This window comes from Ambystoma mexicanum, chromosome 13, assembly GCF_040938575.1.
Source record: "Ambystoma mexicanum isolate Mex_15411 chromosome 13, UKY_AmexF1_1, whole genome shotgun sequence".
Classification (NCBI taxonomy): Eukaryota; Metazoa; Chordata; class Amphibia; order Caudata; family Ambystomatidae; genus Ambystoma; species Ambystoma mexicanum.
The window spans coordinates 550,809,205-550,827,492 of record NC_090938.1 but is presented as its reverse complement, the minus strand read 5'-3'; the positions used below and the strand labels follow the sequence as shown (position 1 = coordinate 550,827,492).

Below are 18,288 nucleotides of genomic sequence, written 5' to 3'. Positions count from 1 at the left end.
CCACCACCACCATGAGCTTGGTAAAACCCTCGGGCGGAGGTCAATCCGAATGGCAGGACCCGAAACTGAAAGTGCGAGTCGCCAACCGTGAATCTCAGGTACTTCTTGTGCTTGGGATGGATCAGCACATGAAAATAAGCGTCCTTGAGGTTGAGAGACACCAACCAGTCCTGAAGTTGAAGGGCCTGGAGGACTGGAGAGAGAGTAACCATCTTGAACTTGTCCTTCCTAGGAGTTTGTTCAAACCGCGCATGTCCATGATGGGTCTCAATCCCCAGTCTTTCTTCGAAATCAAAAAATAACCATCCCTTGTTCCTCTCCGCTACAGGCACCAGTTCTATGGTGCCATTCTCCAGCAAGGATTGAATTTCCTGCCCAAGGAGTGGATCCGGACTCTTCAAAGAGATGCTGCGCCAGCCTTCCCCCAACCGGCGGACCATGGGACATGGCCTCATGACTGAGCTGAAACGGCTGCGGCGTTGCCTGAGGGCAAAGAGGCAACTGCCCGAGCGGCCTTGGCACCCGAGTACCTTGTTTTCCACCTCTGGCACTCCTACGGTGGCCCCTTCGACTGGCAGCTCCTCTCGCTTTACCAAAGGATGAGTAATAACGAAAGGAACCTCCCCTCCATTGCTGTCCCCTAGGACGAAAAGGCAGAGGTTGGCGAACTGCAGCGCCCAACGACTTCGCTGCAGCTTTGGAGGTCTGCAACCTCTCAAGGCTCTCGTCAGCCTTGCTGCCAAAAAGATGTTCCCCGTCAAAGGGCATGTTTAGGAGCCGGGCCTGCACATCAGGAGCAAACCCCGACTTCCGCAACCACGAAAACCTGCGTATTACGGTGCTCGCCGCCATGGACCGGCTGACACAATCTGCCATGTCCAAACCTGACTGAACGGCCTCGCACATGGCATCCTTGCCATCCTGAATAATAGCAAGAAAACCATCCCGTTCGTCCCCTTCGGGAATATGTTCAGCCGCTAAGGAAATACAGTTCCACAGAGTGTGCGTGAAACGTGACAAGGCACGTACAGAGTTGGCCGCCTGAAGAGCCATACCCCCTGAAGAAAACACTTTCTTCGCCCAGCCATCAAAACGATTGGCGTCCCTATCGGGAGGGATGGTAGGACGACGCCTGCTTAGCTAGGGCCATAGACGCCTGCACCACCAAACTCTCCTGAGGGGGGTCCGTGGTCAAGTAGCAGGGGTCACTACTGGCTGTGCGGTATTTTCGCAGCAAAGACTTGCCCACTGCAGGGAGACTCTCCGGAGCAGTCCAAGCCGCTGCCACCCTTCTTTGCAGAGCCATATGGAATGGCAGTACCGGGTCAGTAGGTGGACCTTGGTCGAGGATATCCGTCAGGTCATCCTGCACAAAATCAACTGGGGGCGCAGACCACCCCAAGTAGTCGGTGACCCTCGACATAAGGCGCCGGTACGATGACTCGGCATGGGGGCCAGGCTCAGGCCTACAGAACTCCACCTCCGGAGAGGTGTCCAGACCACTGGCGTCATGCAGTGACTGCCGCAGGTCCTCAATCTGGCTATGACCAGAAAGAATCTCATCTGGTACCGTGTCAGGAACCAACCCATCTTCAGAACAATCTTTCACCTCGGAAATATAATCCATAGGCTGGAAAGTGGGCACTGATTAAGCGAGAAAGACATGTTTTGCCTTTGCCAGAGCCTTTCTAGGTGGTTCCCCGTGCTACGGGGTACCTCCGACACCACAGCCTCGAAAGGCATCGAGTGAATCGGCGTCAACATCGAGCGCAGCGCCAACAGCATCGACGGCCTCGATGGCGGAGCCCCGAGCGTGTCCTTCGACAGCCTGGGCGCCGATGGTGTTGACGACTTTCTCGGAGGCAGAGCCTCGAGAGAGTCCGTCGACGACCTTGGCGCCACCGGCGTCAGCATCTTCTTCGAAGACTTCACAGGTGCACACGGGCTTGAGCGCGTCGAGGACCGGGACCTGGAACGGGCATGACTAGAAGGATTCCTCTTGTCCGAGCAGGACCTCTCCCGTGAATCGCGCCGACCACCCGAGCCCAAAGCTGTACGAGCGTTGTCTCTAGTACGGTCACGGCCGACCCCTCGGAGGCACGGACGGACAGGAGCCCTGCGATTTAAGAATCGCCAACATTTTCTTCCCGAAGGACGCCCATTCCTCCGGATAGGAACGCTTGGTGGGATATGAAACCCGCCGACAGGCGTAGTCCTCGGATGAGGACGGGGAAGGCCACCGATGAAGGTGCTTCCAGGAGTGCCTCGAAGAGGCAGAGGAGTAGCGGGACCCACTCCGGGACCAAGACCCCACTAGACTTACGACTACGATGCAGAGAGTCGCCCTCGAATCGTCTATCAAAAGCCCAGTGGACGTCGCCTTCCGGGGCTTGGACACCTTACCGACCGACAGCTTCTTCATACGTTCCCGCAAGGCCTTGGACGTAAGTGACTGGCAGTCGACAAAATCATCCGTGTCGTGGGCCTCCCCGGGGCACCAGAGGCAGGCGTCATGCGAGTCTGTCACCGACATCTTGGACCCGCAGTCCCCACACTTCTTGAAGCCCGGACGCAGGGTGGAAGAAGAGGAAGACATCCCGATAATACTTCACAAACGAACAGGTTCGAAGAACCGAAAGAACAAACTCCAAAGCGTCGAGGCGTGCCGAGATCTCCGAAGCGAACACGTTCGCGGAAAAAACGGAACTGAAGCTACGGGCGTCGTGCGTCCTACTTATAACATCCAGTGACGTCGGCCATCGGAGGAGGTCCTCGAGGGCAGCGTATCGATATCATCAACGCAGGACGCAAAAAGATTTTCTGAAGCAGCACAGCTGTGGTGATTACTGTCCTAGATATGGAATACGTCGGATGACCCAATCCCCTCGAAACAGTCTGCTGTAGCCTGCCGGTGTTGTGATAGAAACGGCACCCCTTGGTGACACATCTATCCTTGCCACGTCGTGCGGCCGGTGTGGCTTTTTGAGCACCCTTGCCAGTCTTCTGGAGGCGGCAGAGCTCTCCCTGGCCCTGCGCCGACATCCGCAGTTTCTTGGGGCTGGCTGCCCTACTCCAACTCCTCATCAATGCAGGCAAGGAGGAGGGGGCCTTACTGCACTTAAGCACTTATGTTGGGTCGGGATGCACCTCTCCTCCACTTTGCCAGGGCCAGAATGCTAGCCCTGTCACACTTTCACACCCATCTTGAGAGTATAGCCTTCCCTCAGCGAGTGCTATCAAAAAGGCAAAGGAGGTATATCTCTCAACTGTGCCTGTTTTGGAATCATACAATCACTGTGAATGCGATTACAACACATGAGAGACAACACATTTCAATGAAAACATAGATAGGAGGTTGGGGTAATCAAAGTGGGGTAATCCAAGTGGGGATATGTCAGGGGAGGCGCTGTGGGTGTTTGGGGGGGGGGGGCATGAAGGAGGTCCCGTTTTACTTTCACAAGTGTATTAGCTCTTGGTTTGTAGAAGTTTAGAAGTGTGAGGGCTGAGTGGGCATTTTAGCCTCTACTTCTACAGGGCAGAATTCAATTTGTCACAGTATAGCCTAAGATTTATTTCTTTAAGTGTTTGGAAATGCATACGCATGAAGCTCGAAGGCCACTTTGCAGCAGAAGATATCTGTTGGGAAGTATTCAACAAGTTTGTCTCAATGAGATACTGGCATTCTAAATGCTAGAAGTGATGCAGGAGGATAATCAAATCCACAGAAAGGACTAAATGTGGAATGCCAATTGTGAAGACACAGGGCGCTGTAGTTCAGAAGTTGAATGCATTGACGAATATGTAGGCAAAGGCTAGCTGCAGGATGGGAACAGTGGAAGAGGCACCAGGCGAGTGCTTTGAAGTAAATTGGCAAAAGGTGTGAGCGCCCAACATAGTAAGAGACTATCTTAGCGCTCGATGTTTGAGTCAGGGTGAGAAAATAGACCAGTAGATCTCTGCAAAGGAACATCAAATCTAATGAAAGTCAGAAGCAAACAGTATTTTATCATTAGAACAACCTTTCAATGCGAAACTGCTACCAGCCATCCCTCCTTTTGCAGGAATGATAAAAAACCATGTTTTCAACTTGTGACTCAAATTTGTAAAGTAATTAAAGAAGAAAGTAGAAAATGCCCTTTTAATCATAGACCTTATACAGGCTCAGGCACTGCACATAAGAACTATCTGCTGTCACACACGCCCACCACGCGTCAGGTTAGAAATAAGAGCAATGCCTCAGAGGCAAAAATCTTAGTCAAATGGTTTAAATCACAATACTATCCAAGTTCACACCTTGTGGAGCAGCAAATGCTGCGGAATCGCCACTTCAGCCCTTATGGTGTTTAGGAGGCTGAGTGATCCCCCGGCTATACTTCATAATCCCAAAGATCACACAGCAAAGGTAAACTTCAGGTGCAAATCATTTAGCCTCAAAGGTCTGGCAGTAAAGGTATCAAAAGGTCAAAGTGGGCAGGAACCAACAGGTACGACGCTCCCTTACTTTCTTGGGAAATTAGCCATCGTCCCCTTACTTTATGAGAACTGGAGTACTGTTTCAAGACACCTATATTTATTTTGTAACCTCTTCCCTACTTAGGATTTGAACCTGGGCTGTGCTGGTAACACTCCAGTGTCACACCCAGGTATGCTATTTTGCGGGTGCTGGGAGTATCTTGTTCATTTGTATGGCACTGACCTGTGTGGTCTGCAATTAATCACAGATTGCTGCAGATACAGTGACTATACAGATAATGGGCAGGGTTGTGTGGCTATAGCCCTAGAGGTGTGTGAAATACCTGAGGATATCTCACATAGCGGACCTCGGGAAAACCCTAGTTCAGGTGGCCAACAAAGGGCTGATCCACTCAGATCGCAACATAGGAGTGAAAGAGCGAGAAAGGCTCACCGGAATGGGGAAGCCCGGGGCTCTACTCAAGGGAATACCCCAAGGGAGACGCTGTATTGTACCGGAGAAGGAGAGGACGAAATACCTGAAACTTTCATAGGCTGTATTACATCTGCCTCCCTTCCTCCCATTAGACCTCTCCTACCCAAACCAAATAACCTAGCATCTCAAACCTCGTCCCAAGAAACAGTGTATTGACAGAGGTGAACCCGGCCGAGGGATGTACACTATAAACGGTTTGAAAAGACACAGAGACCAAGGGAAGTGAAACCTGATAAAGAAAAGAGGGGTCCGAGCCCGACCAAAGTGAGATCCAGGGGAGAAGCTAGCACCCAAAAGCTCATTGAGAAAAGAACTGTCATAATTTGTGAAATGAGATATGTAAAAAGGGTCAGCGCCCAGAAGGAGGACCCAGGGGTGAAACATCACCCAGCAAACATTGGAAACTGAATTTCATTTGTTTGTTAAAGGAACTTTTGCTTTTGTTATTTAAACACGTCGGACCCTCGAAAGCAAGAGACTTTCAAAGGAAACACTACTTGGCCATTGACTGTCCTGAGTACTGCTATTGGAACTGTCGTCTCGTGCTGGAGAAGCCAGAGAGTGTACTGTGCTCAAAACGTGGGGGCGGGAGACCCAGGCTTCTGCATCCTGACATATTATTTGAGAACACTTCTTTATTTTCTTGAGAACTATCCCACACCCTTTCTTGTATTAGTTTTAAGGTGTGGCAATAGGTTTCTCAGTATAGGCCCTTTTATTTGACACAACACCACTAGGACCGCCTTATTTTTCATTTGATGGTTGACACTTGTTTCCCTCTTAGATTTAAGTGTACAATAAGTGTTTTTCCAACCTGGATACAGAATTAATTGTTCAATAAACACCCTTTAACTGTGAACACTCGTGTCTGTCTTACTTTTTGCCACCATGAGCTCCTCACAGGTGTACCTTAAGAGGGGGGAATGGTGGGTGATTGGAAGGGGGAGGCTTCCTGAAGCTGCATGCTGTTGGGGACAATGACCAACTAATGGTGGTTATTTAAATGCAGTTTCTTTCATTGTGTTCTCATCTTTCTTGATAGTACTGTTGTAAACATAGTGTGGGGAGGAGTAAAGGAAGGCAAGGTGTTTGAATTGTGCAGACGGGGTGGTGAGTATAGGGTCTCTCGGGTGGGGTAAAGGGAGTAGAAGGGTCAGCAGGGGATTGTAGTTCCAGTACCTCAGGCTGATGCATTTTATAACCTCAGGGATTACACATAACAGTAATCCCTCAGGATCACATAGCCTCAGGCTCTCGAAGCAACACTACCCATCAGGGTCTGATAGTAGAACACAGAGTTTGACTGTAAAGTGCTTCTACTCGCGAATTATAGATTGAAGTCTAAAAAAGTAGGGGAAAAAAAGCAGGGTTTTATTTCACAGATTCACACTAACACCGGGGCTCAAACTACAAGCGTGCCTTCAAGTTTCACACTTTGAAAGTCTCCGACACCTTGCGGTAGCATCATTAATCAAACAACAGTGCCTCATTTTAGAGGCTGGTAGTGGTCACACCAGCTTTCCTGTAGTTCAAACAATAGGCCTCCCGTCTGTCACACCGCACACATGGAAAGTCCTAAAGGAGCCAGCCCTCTCTTCATGGTGCCATATGTATAACATAGATCTCAACTCACATGCTTTTGGTGGCTGTTACCCACCTTGGAATTGGTTCTTTCACCCGCCAAGCTCCTTACATGTCCATTCAGTTTAATGGGCTCTCACCGGCCCAAAATGAATCTGCTGTTTTCACCCGCCTATGCGACTGAAAGGGTCGAGCGGTATGATACAAAAGCAATGCTTGTACTAAAGACCTAATGTTCTATGACAGCACTAGAGTGACCATGCAGCCTAGGATTCTTACCGGACTCGTTCGGAGCGCTCATACCGCTGCTCCCTTGGCTGCACTTCGGGACAGCGATGACAGGCAAGCGGCCTGCCCGGAAGGCCGTCCTTCAAAAGCAGGTCTTGTGGTGCGAACGATACCAGGAGGCGTTGGTGAAGCAACAGCACTAGCACCTGCCCAGTGGCCTGGGCATCCCTCACTGTGTGATGGTCGCAGGACCCCTGCAGGACAAAAGAAAAACAGTAGGTAAAAATGCAAACAAAAAACCCTGGCCTTTAAAAGTGTCTGACACAAGAACAAACGAAAGTGATAGAAAAGTCTTCCAACAAAATATTTAATTTATTCATTTTTTAATTATATTGTGCACATGGTTTAAAATCAAACCTTACACGCAACCTAGCAATATCATAATTAATCTTTCACATAAAGGAGGAAAAAAAGATTTACAAAAACAAAAAACAAATACACAATTCAGCCTAAATTGCAAAGGATTTTAAAGAACAGAACTACAAAATCTTACCAAAAACACTCCTTACCATACATTATACAGGGCCAAACATTTCTGTTAACAAGGGTCTCTATACTATGAATACATGTCCTAAAAAGAATCATTCTAAGATTGTGTAATGCAGGACGATCAATACATTTGCGTTTAAGTGTCACGAAGATGCCATCCTCTTTACAGAATCAGAGTCTTGTCTCTTTCACAATTTATTTTGTTTAATAATTTTTATTAATCAATGAAAAAAATGCCATGGAAAAAACATGTTAAGATGAATAATGGAATATTTAACATTGAACAACCTAATTTAAATATCAATAACATAGTAATAAAGAAAGAATGCTGTGAATGGAAATGTGGGCAAACAGGGTAGACAGACAAGACCAAGGAAAACGAGAGGGAAGATTATGGGAGGGACAATCTATTACAATATAAATCAATGCCAGTAAAGCATTATTACAATATCATTAATCAGTTCCATTAAGGTACTGGACACAAATATTCCACTTCTTATTGAATTTATCTAATCAATTAGAAGAGAAAGCAAGAGTCTTTCTAATCGGAGGTAATATTGTGGAATGCTATGCATATAAATAAACAAGGTCAATCAATTGGAGATAAGGGTTCACAATAGGACCAATCATAAGGTTACAAAGTGACGGTGGTTCCTGAAAATGAAAAATCTTTTGAAGACACAGACACATTTTAGACCAGAAATCATGTACAAATTTACAATCATATATTAAATGAAATAAAATCAGCATTAGGTATATGACATGACTAACAATTCTTGGGTGAATAATTGGCAACTTTTGTAATTCTTGATGGAATAAGAAATGCACGATTTAATATAAATAAATTAGTTTGAGTCTCGTTAACTGCAAACGATGAGGAATGATATAGTTTCCAAATATCAGTCCACATACCTGAGTGGGTTGGAAATTCTAAACTAATTCCTATTGCCTAATGGTAGTGGAATTAAGCATATTAGTCGTCTGAGCATCATTAAGGAAGGCGTATAATATGGCTGCTTTGGTGGATGATTTAGATAATAAAGATGTTAAGATAGGTGATGGGGATGGGGATTTTGAGTTCATGTAGGCAAAGATTTAGTTAAGAAGTTAATAAGAGATCGATGAAAGTAGAAGTCAGATTCAAGGACATTATACTGGTGGCATAGCTGTACAAAGGGAGTTTCTATAGTATTATGAAATAACTGTTTATTAAGTTTGATACCAGAGGAGTACCATCTAGTGAAGATGTTAAAATGCGTATAATTAGGGAAGGGCCTATTGAACCAAAAGAATATATCACCTAACTCAGTCAGGGAAAAGGAACTAGCAGGAAGTTTACCACATATAGATTTGAAGAAGTGCAAAGACGGGTATGAAGTGATGTTAGGCCATGAGGGCACGAGAAAATGAGAGGGAAAGTGGGGCAATAATATCGGCCTCAAGATTAATCGAAGTAGGGGCCCTGCCAGGATGATTTTCATAATAGTTAAAATGATGCTATTTGTTTTGCTATCAAGGCTTTGTGACATAAATAATAAAACAATTGGGAATTTTTACTCCCCCTGTATGGTTGGCAAGCCTCAGTTTGTTGATGGCAAATATGGGCCTTTTAGGGTTCCATAGGAATTTAATAAGCAAGGAGTCAAGTTTTGGGAAAGAATTAGAAGGAATAGCCACAGGTATCATTGATAAAAAAAACATAGTTGGGCTGATTATCATTTTTATAGAGTCAAGACGTCCCCGCCATAGTAAGAAAATAGATCTAGAGACTATATTAGAAACTTTCGCCATCATGAGATTAATGTTAAGATTAACCGTAGCGTGTAAATCTTTAGCAATATGTAGTCCAAGATATTTGATATAAGTGGGTTGCCATGACGTGCCAATCAGTGGGATGTTGGTCAAAGTATAAGCATTGGTGAGAGACATAATTTTGGACTTCTCCAGGTTAAGTAAGTAGCCAGAAACACTCAAAAAGTCATTTATGGTGGAGATTAGGTGCTGAAACGAAGAGGTGGGGTCAGATATGTAAAGTAAAATGTCATCTGTGTAAGCAGAGACCTTCACTTCTATATTTCTAACCAGAAAACCGCTGATATTAATATTGGTTCTTATACTCTGTAAAAGGGGTTCTTGAGTAAGATTAAACAATAATGGTGAAAGCAGACAGCCTTGATGAGTGCCTCTCTTTATTTGAAAGGAAGAAGAGAGAAAATTATTAATGAGGATTTGAGCGGAAGGAGTGGGGTATCATATTTGGATACGGTTAATGAAAAAAGTAGAGAAACCGTGCCAGTTTAAGGATTGTAACATAAATCCAAGAAACGCAATCAAAGGCTTTTTCTGTATATAGCGTGAGAAAGGTTAGGGAATCATTTGATTTCTGAGAATGGGGCAGGACATTAAAGAGTAACCTAGTGTTTGAGGAGGCATAGCGATCTTTGATAAAAGCCTGATTGATCAATGTGAATGAGTTTGGGAAGAAAGACTTCTAGACTTTCAGCTAAGATTTTTTGCGAAAAGCTTGGCATCTGAGTTGATTAGAGAAATAGGTCTATAATTTTTGACAAGCAAGGGATCTTTATCGGGTTTGGGAAATAATATGAGAAGTGCTTTGCCGAAGGAGCCATGACTATGGCCTGTTTCTGCAAAGTAAGTATATAATTCCAACAGTTTGGGAGAAACGGAATTGATAAACTTCTTAAAGAAGTCAATGGAGAGTCCATTGGGCCAGAGCTTTATCGGGTTTAAGGTCTAAGGTGGCTTGTTTAATTTCTGATAACAATATGGGTGTATTAAGGGAAGACAGATCGATACGGTCTATAGAATCCTTCTTCTTCCGTGCAAAGAACGATTGGATTTCATATGTCTTGATGGGGGGATCATCGAAATATAGATTGTAAAAGAAATCTAGAAAGGCCTTATTGATAACATTTTGATTCGTTAACCTTGTGCCATTTGGCGAGGAGAAACTGATGGAAGCAGTGATCCCTCCTCAGTTCTTGAGATTTCTGTAAGACAACTACTGTCTACACCCATTCCAGTCCTGTTTTCCTCCCACTATGGGCATTAAATCTGTTACGATATTGTTACTAGATGATCTAGCTCTTCTCCGGGACTGGAGAGAGTCAGGGGTTCTTACGCTCCTCGATCTCTCTACAGTTTTCAATACAGTGGATCATTATACTCTGCTAACCCAGCTGGAGCAAGCACGAGTGGCAGGTCCCATGCTGGCTTGGTTCAGGTCATTTCTTGAGGGGTGGTCTTAGACCATTACTTTTCAGGGTTTCCACTTGCCCACTCTGGTTCTGATGTGTGGGGTTCCACAGGGATCGGCCCTCTTCCCCCTTCTTTTTAATCTGTATGTCTGCCTTCTTGCCAATCTAACTGCTTAGTGTGGAGTCCTTTTTTATACCTATGCTGATGACACACAGTGATTTGGCTGGACACCCCTCAGACTGATCCCCGGAAAACTTCAAGACTGGCTGGATAAAATCAGTAAATAGAGAGCAGCAAACTTGTTCAAATTAAACTGCAACAAAACAGAGGTTCTGGTGTTTGGCCCACGAATGGCTGATAGCCCCTGGAACGCCAGATATTGGCCTGATTCTCTGGGGCCCTGTCCAGTTGCCTGTGGATTTGTGAAAAGCCTGGGGGTGAAGCTACTCCCAAATGGCCCGCGAGAAGCACACATCTTGGCAATTTGCAGTGCAGGGTTTGGAAAGCTCAAAATTCTGAGGAACATTCACCCCATGCTCCCCCCTGCATGCCGTACGATGGTGGTTACTTTCACCATAATGGGGTCACTGGATTACTGCAATGGTATTTATTTGCGTCAACCAAAGTACCAAATTCAGCGGATGCAGGTTCTTCAGAACTCAGCAGCCAGCCTGGCACTAATGGCGCCCTGGCTGACGCCATCTATAGATCTCCTGCATCGTCTCCACTGGCTCCGGGTGGCGGCAAGGATAGAGTTTAAGGCATTTTGCATCACTCACCGGGCTGTGCACAAGACAGGTCCAGAATACCTTAAGAAGAAGATCAAACAATACTGTCAAATCAGGCAGTTGCGCTCCGTATCACAGCTGCTTCTAAAAATACCAAAAGGTACCAATAGGCTCATCTAGGGGGCCGGTCATTCTCAGTTTTGGCTTCCAGACTGTGGAACTCACTTCCCCCCTCGCTATGAGCCACTGAGGACTATTTTCCTTTTCGTAGGGCGCCAAAAACGTATTTGTTCTGATCTGTCAATTTGGCTCAACTTATCTGTAGCTGTCTTTCTTGATGTACTGCCGCCCTCAGCGCCTTGACGCCTTTGGGCTTTAGTTTGCACTTTAGAATTTTTGTTTTAATTAAAATCGCTTGTTTATTTTTTTTTAGATAAGAGGCTAGAATTTTCCCTGCTTTATTGAACCACTATAAAATTTTGATTTGGAACAGAGTAAGCGGCTTTATTAGTGCATCATTTGTTGAATTCAATAGGTTTACTCACAATGGTTTTAGCTATAGTAAGGTCTGGGTTTCTATAATACGGCTTTTCAAGATCACGGATGGATGGTAACGGGAGAAACCACATCAATTAAGAGAGCGTTTCATGAGTTAATTCGCCCAGCCCAAATAACGCAGGCGAGAAGGGAGCTCGAGGCGGACCAGAAAGCTGAGTACTCGGCATTCACTGCCTCCAAGATGAACAGAAACAGGGGCAAAACAATGCAGGGGGAAAGGGGCCTTACACAAGGATAAGTTCCCCTACATGCTTCAGTACCCGTCGGGTTAGAGGTGGCGTGGCCAGTCGCTAGCCTCAACATACCCTGGTGACCTGGAGAGATCCAGGTGACTACCTGGTTGAGCTATACGGCCTGAATGTTTAAGGTTTAGTTTGGGAGGATGGGGCGGGAGCCCCAGCCACAAGAACACACCGTAGAAAAGGGTATGGTTGAGCTCAAGGTGGCAACCCTCAACCTTAAGAGACCTAACTCACCAAACAAAAGGTCAATGACATAAAATATGTTCCTGAACCTCTGGCTGTCCATCCCTTAAATGGTAGATTGGAATGGCCTCTGAAAAGGGGTGGTGGGACAGATATTCTGGGCCTCCAACAAAGAACATAAAAAAGAAGGGGTGGGAATCTTGCAGGCTAATCTTTTCAGATGAAAGAGCTCCAGGTTAGGAGGGGATTCAAATGGAGATTTCTAGCACTAAAGGGACAAACGGCGGGGTCATGTTCACACTCGCTACGATATACGCAACCAACTCTGGTCAACTCCCCTTCTTGAGAAAGGTCATTGCGATGCTGGCGAAATGGGGAGAGGGACACATGCTGGTGTGGTAAGGGGGGGGGGGGGGGGGATGGCGGGTGCGACTTCAACCTAGTAACCGATCCAAGTTTGGACTGAAGGTCAGCAAGAGGGGGAAGAAAAACAAATAGGGAAAGAGAACAGGGATTTTGTCAACCTCAAGGAAGACCACTTCTGGATAGATGTATGGAGGGCCTCCCACCCACAAGCTGGGGGTTAAACCTTCTCCACCCCCACTCGACTTACGGCAGAATCGATCTTTTACTGACCCCTAGGGAACAGGAAGCGTACACGGAAGCCCCCAAGGTGGAAACAGTCAAATTGTCGGACCATGAGAGGGTCATAGTGTCCTGGAAGGTCGAGGCAAAAAGAAGAATCACCTCAGGGTGGCGTCGCAATGACACTCTACTTAGAGATCTGGTCTTTAGAGAGTTTATGGGGGGAAGAAATACGTGCATTCTTCGAGACCAATGATACAGGGGTAGTACACCCCAACCTAGTGTGGGAAGCCGCTGAAGCCACAATGGCCTCATATTACTACAAATAACGGAAAGGGCAAGGATAAAGTGGGAAAGAGATTTCATCAAGAATAAGTTACGGACAGATATACAGGGGCTGAGGGCGCGGCTGGATAGGAGATAGAATGGTCCTACTGCAGGAGATCAGAGACAAGAGGCAATCCCTACATAACACACTAATAGCGGAGGTGATCAAGAAAATGAGATACACCAAACAACGATAATACAAGAAGGGGGACCGGGTGGGGTCGATGCTGGCAAATAGGATCCGAGGATGTAGAGGGGACAGGCAAACAGTGAAGTTAAGAGATCTGGAAGGGAAGCTGATGGACCTGCAGAAAGGGATCACTGGATGCTTTGCAGAGTACTATGAGGAACTGTATAGAGATGCACTAGGACCAGGGGACAACGCAGTCAAAACATATTTGGAGGACATGACCATTTGGAAGCGCTCTGACGCATTAGAGGTCTTGGAAGCCAAAGTTGCAGCAGAAGAGGTAGTGACAGCTATAGGGAAACTATAGAGCTGGAAAGTAGCCAGGGAAAATGGCTGCACGGCAGATTTCTATAAACAGTTTCAGGAACTACTGGCTGGTCCACTGGCTTACTTGGTAAGAACCCCACCTACTGCCAAGCGTACAGACTCATATCACTCCTTAATGTGGATGCCAAGCTCTTCACACGGGTGCTATCAACAAGGTTGGAATCTCCCGAGGCTGCTCCATCCTGACCAGACGGGCTTTATCAGAAACCGGCAAGGGGCAGATAACCTTTGAAAAACCCTACGCATAATTCATTCACCAGAAGCCATAGAACAGGGAGCGCTATTTTGCTTCGATACTGAAAAGGCTTCGGCAGAGGTGGGAATGGGAGAGAGATGGCTGTGCTGGTCATCAGCCCTGTGTTCGGGACCCCGGGCTAGGGTGGTAGTGAATGAGGAGGAGTCACATTCTTTCAGGCTAGGAAGGGGAATGAGGCAGGGGTGCCCCCTGTCACCGCTCCTATATGCCTTGGTGATGGAACCATGGGCAATAGATGTCAGGGCAGAGAGCGATATTCGAAGGGTCAGGGTGGGGGAGGTGGAATATAAACTCTCCCAACCCCAAACCTCCCTCCCGACTTTGCTAGAAAGGTTGGAAGTGTATGGACAACTATCTGGGTTCAAGGCAAACCGTAGCAAGTCAGTGGCACAACCGATTGGTCCGGGAGGGACCAGAACGGAGCCTACATGAGGGGGCTGGGTTTCAATGTCGGGGAGAAGGATTCCACTACTTAGGAGTTGAAATCCCGAGGGACCTCAGCAACCTGTCAGACAAAAACGATCCCCACCTCCCCCATGGGAAAAAGTCAAGACAAACCTACAACACTGGACCAGACTTAACCTTTCATGGATGGCTAGACTCAACTGTCTGAAGATGACAGTCCTCCCCAAATTTTTATATTTGTTCCAGATGCACCCGGTAATTGTCCCCACACACTATATGGATATGATCAAACGAAGACTCCTGAAATTTCTGTGTGCTGAGAAAAGACCTAGAATAGCGTTTAGAGTACTCACAATAGCAAAGGAGGAGGAGGGTTTGGGGGGTAGGGCTCCCAGACGCAGAAGCCTATTATAAAGTGGCCCAGTTAAGCATACTTCTAGATCATTTAGAGCCGCAATCAGAGAAGAAATGGGCGGCCATGGACAATTCGATCTTTGACTGTCTCCCTGGGGGAATGCCTATGGTTGCCCAAGAGTGATATCCCATGGAGGATCCTACAACATCCCATCCTAGAAGTGCCATGGTCGATCTGGTAAGAAGGGAATAACATGAGGTGGATCACAACATGACCCTCCCCACTGAGTTGCATCTGGGCCCCCTCGTGAGAAATCTGATAGCGGAATCCCTGCAGTTTCAGAAATGTTATGAGGCAGGCCCGAGTAGAGCAAGGCAGATGTGGGACAAGAGGGAGTTTTTACCTATGGGGAAATTGGAAGACCTTCTGCGGGTTGGCAAACTCTCTCCATTCCGCTATTTACAGTTGAAGGGAGCTCTCAATGATACACGATGGAGAAACAACCTGCGCAGAGATCTCACCCCTTTTGAATTAGCACTCATACAAAATAGACACACAAAGGGCTGCATAGCGTGAGCGTGCCTGTATAAGGTGCTGCAGAGGGAGGAACCTTTCCAAGGCCCAGTGGCTAGGGAAAGATGGGCGAAAAACCTGCAAAGAGAAATAACAGACGACATATGGCTAGCCATGTGTAGAAGCGTTACACAATCCACAGCATCCCCCCAGTATAGGGTGCAAGTAATTAAGATTATACACTGCAGGCACCACCCTCCGGCTCTATTGGCTAAGATATACCCAGGTGCAGACTCACTGTCCTGGTGCGTTTTACTACCATATGTGGTGGAGATGTACCCATATACAGATTAACTGGGGGGAGGTCCTCTCATGATGGGATCTCAAAATGACTCCTTTTGTGCTTTTTGGGCCATGGGGCCTCCTGTTTGGGGTACAGGATACAAATGTAGGGGGAAGAACAGGGAAACCACATGACCCACACAATGATGGTGGCGGCCAGATGTTGCGTGGCACAATTTTTAAAGCAAGGTAAAGTCCCCACAGAGGGGGAATGGATGAGGAAAGTCAGGGGAATATATGAAATGGATTAAATTACACATTCTTAATGAATCAAGGATTAAGACTGGAGAAATGTGGTAACCCTTTTTCGCTAAATAAAATATGGTACCTAACTGAAGTTGTTACATTTCCTCGTCAGCACGGGATTCTCCGGCGCCTTTCCCTATGGCGCCGCTGGCGTCGCGTTGCTAATCTTCAATTTCCTACTCCCAAGATGGCCACTATTTCACAGGGGGTTGGTCCAGTGATTCAGGAGACCAGAGAACCAACTCCACCCATCCTCGAAGAGAAAGTATTTCCGGCTCTCAACACAGGATGGCTTCGCATTGCTTCTGTCAACAGAGACTGCGCTCCGTGAGTATCGCTCCTAGGGACCTTTAATCCTTACGAACTTGCAATCCTCACAGACACACACATTTACCTTACTTTTCTCACTTCCAGGGTTTCATCCCGCGAGACACTGAATCTCTCCTTACTCTCCAACGAACTACATGATCCTGTCCAACCTCCAGATCCCGTTCGCATGGGTAAACACCTTACCTTATCTGCCAATACAATACCCAACCAACCCTTCTTCCCGAACGCGGATCCATTTGCCGAGCAGTTTTTTCCTTTGTCATTTCTTCCATTGGACCTCGAGCAAACCTTGCTCTGACTTCGATTAGCCTTCCAGGGTAGAGTCTTCCAATTTATTTCCCCCCATACTTTATTTTATTTCTGTTCCCCTTGCTAACTGTTGCTTCTCGTTATAGCCACAAGACTCCTAGCCTACTACGGACAACGTGATGGAGAACACCACCCTCCGTGAGAAGTCCACAGGAGACAGTCCGCATCTGATTCTTCTTCACCACCGTCTCTGGGTTTTCTTCCCCTTGAGGGTTTCCCCGGCATTTTCACGCAGCATCGACACCTTTCCACACTGTGAGAGTGCTGGGTGAATCGCTCTTACCTTCTGAAGGCATTACAGAAGAACAGGTAGGATTTCGCTCTTTATACCTATGTGATATTCGAGGAAGTGATTGATGCGTATCTTAACGGGAATAATACCTATCACAGTTGATACCCATAACAGAAGTAAAGAAATGACCCAAAGTGTAAAGGGTAATGTGGGACACTGCCTCGAAGCTCACATGGTTAGATGAACAAGTTACTTACCAACTGTAACGTTCTTTCGAATGGATGTTCCTCCCACGTATTTTATTTTTACTCTGGATCTGAAGGTGAAGGTCTGTACACACATTTTTTATTAACAGCTGGTAAAGGTTCTGGGATTTCCCAATTTGCCATAACTCTTTTGTAGAGCTTTGTGGAAAGGAAGGATCGGATCCTTCTGAGGTTCTTCATCAATAATATCTGTCATGTCATCCTGGTCGAAACTCGGGGACACTGTCTTCCACCCCATGAAGTCGATGACTCTTCCCATGAGCTTCCTATACCCAGATTCTGCATGGTCAGTAGGGTCTGGTCTTTCAAATTCGACCTCAGGTGAGGTATCTAGGCCACTAGCCAATTGTAGGCAGTCATAAAGGTTGGCCATTTTGGTATTTGGGTCTATTAATTCTACAGGAATTTTTCTTGTCCCAAATCTAACACCAGCTGATGCAATTTCTTCATCAGAGGGTTGTTCTTCAAAAATAGAAGACATGGATTTAAAAAATTCCGGCCTCGGCTGAGGATGGAAGATATTTCTGGTAAAGGTGGCGGCATTGACCTAGGTTTAGCCATAAATGTCGTTTTGGGTATCAGTATTAAAGATTTCCCCAACAAAGGCGTCGATGGAATAGACGCTGGCTTCAATATGCTTGAAGGAATCCTCAAAGTCATCGAGGAAGGCTTCGATGTTGTCAAGAGGTATCGACGCCATCTTTGGCTTCGACAAAGTCGTCGAAGAACGTGTCGAGTCAATGCTTGACTTCGACAACGCCATTTTGTCCTCTGTTAACCTCGATTTGTGCACCGAAGGTTTTTGTCTTGTTTCATGAGGCGCTGGAGAATCATCCTCCGAGGACGCCCTCGACTTTGTCAGATTTTGCGTGTAGAGTTTTAGATTTCCCTCCATCATTCTTGGAGTGGACAGGGGCATGCTCTTTATGTGACTTTTTTGAGGGCCACCTTCTCAAAAATCTTTAGCATTGAAGCCCTAAAGGCCTCCCATTTTTTGGGGGAATCATGCTTAGAAGGACATGAAATGAACCTTCTGTCAGGCGAGGAGGAAGAAGAGGAAGAGGATTTGTGACGTCGCTTCTTTGATTTTTTTAGATGAAGAGGGGGAAGATTTCCTCGAGCTACTCTTTCACTTCCACCGCCTCGACTCGTGACGAGATTTTCTACTCGACCCTCCCGAGTCTTTTTGCAGACTGAATAGACTCCTCTCCCCCCGCTAGCTTACCTTGGCGTTCCTTAAGAGTCTTATTCAACATCGCCTGACACGAACAGCACTCGTCGACCCGATGGTCAGTGCTGAGGCACCAAAGGCAGTTGCGTTGAGGATCCGTAAGGGCAACTTTCTTTCGCACTTCAGACACTTTTTAAA

At 46.5% G+C, this 18,288-nt stretch overlaps 1 protein-coding gene across 3 annotated transcripts in view; it reads right to left on the bottom strand.

Annotated features, from left to right (window-relative positions):
• HDAC5 (histone deacetylase 5) overlaps window positions 1-18,288 on the bottom strand; it is a 2,156,790-nt gene that overhangs the window by 1,698,404 nt on the left and 440,098 nt on the right. For all 3 annotated transcript variants that reach the window (XM_069634322.1, XM_069634324.1, XM_069634323.1), the window contains exon 2: window positions 6,809-7,011. In XM_069634322.1, the coding sequence (XP_069490423.1) occupies window positions 6,809-6,830 (22 nt within the window). In that variant the 5' untranslated portion in view covers window positions 6,831-7,011. The remainder of the gene's footprint in view (window positions 1-6,808; window positions 7,012-18,288) is intronic.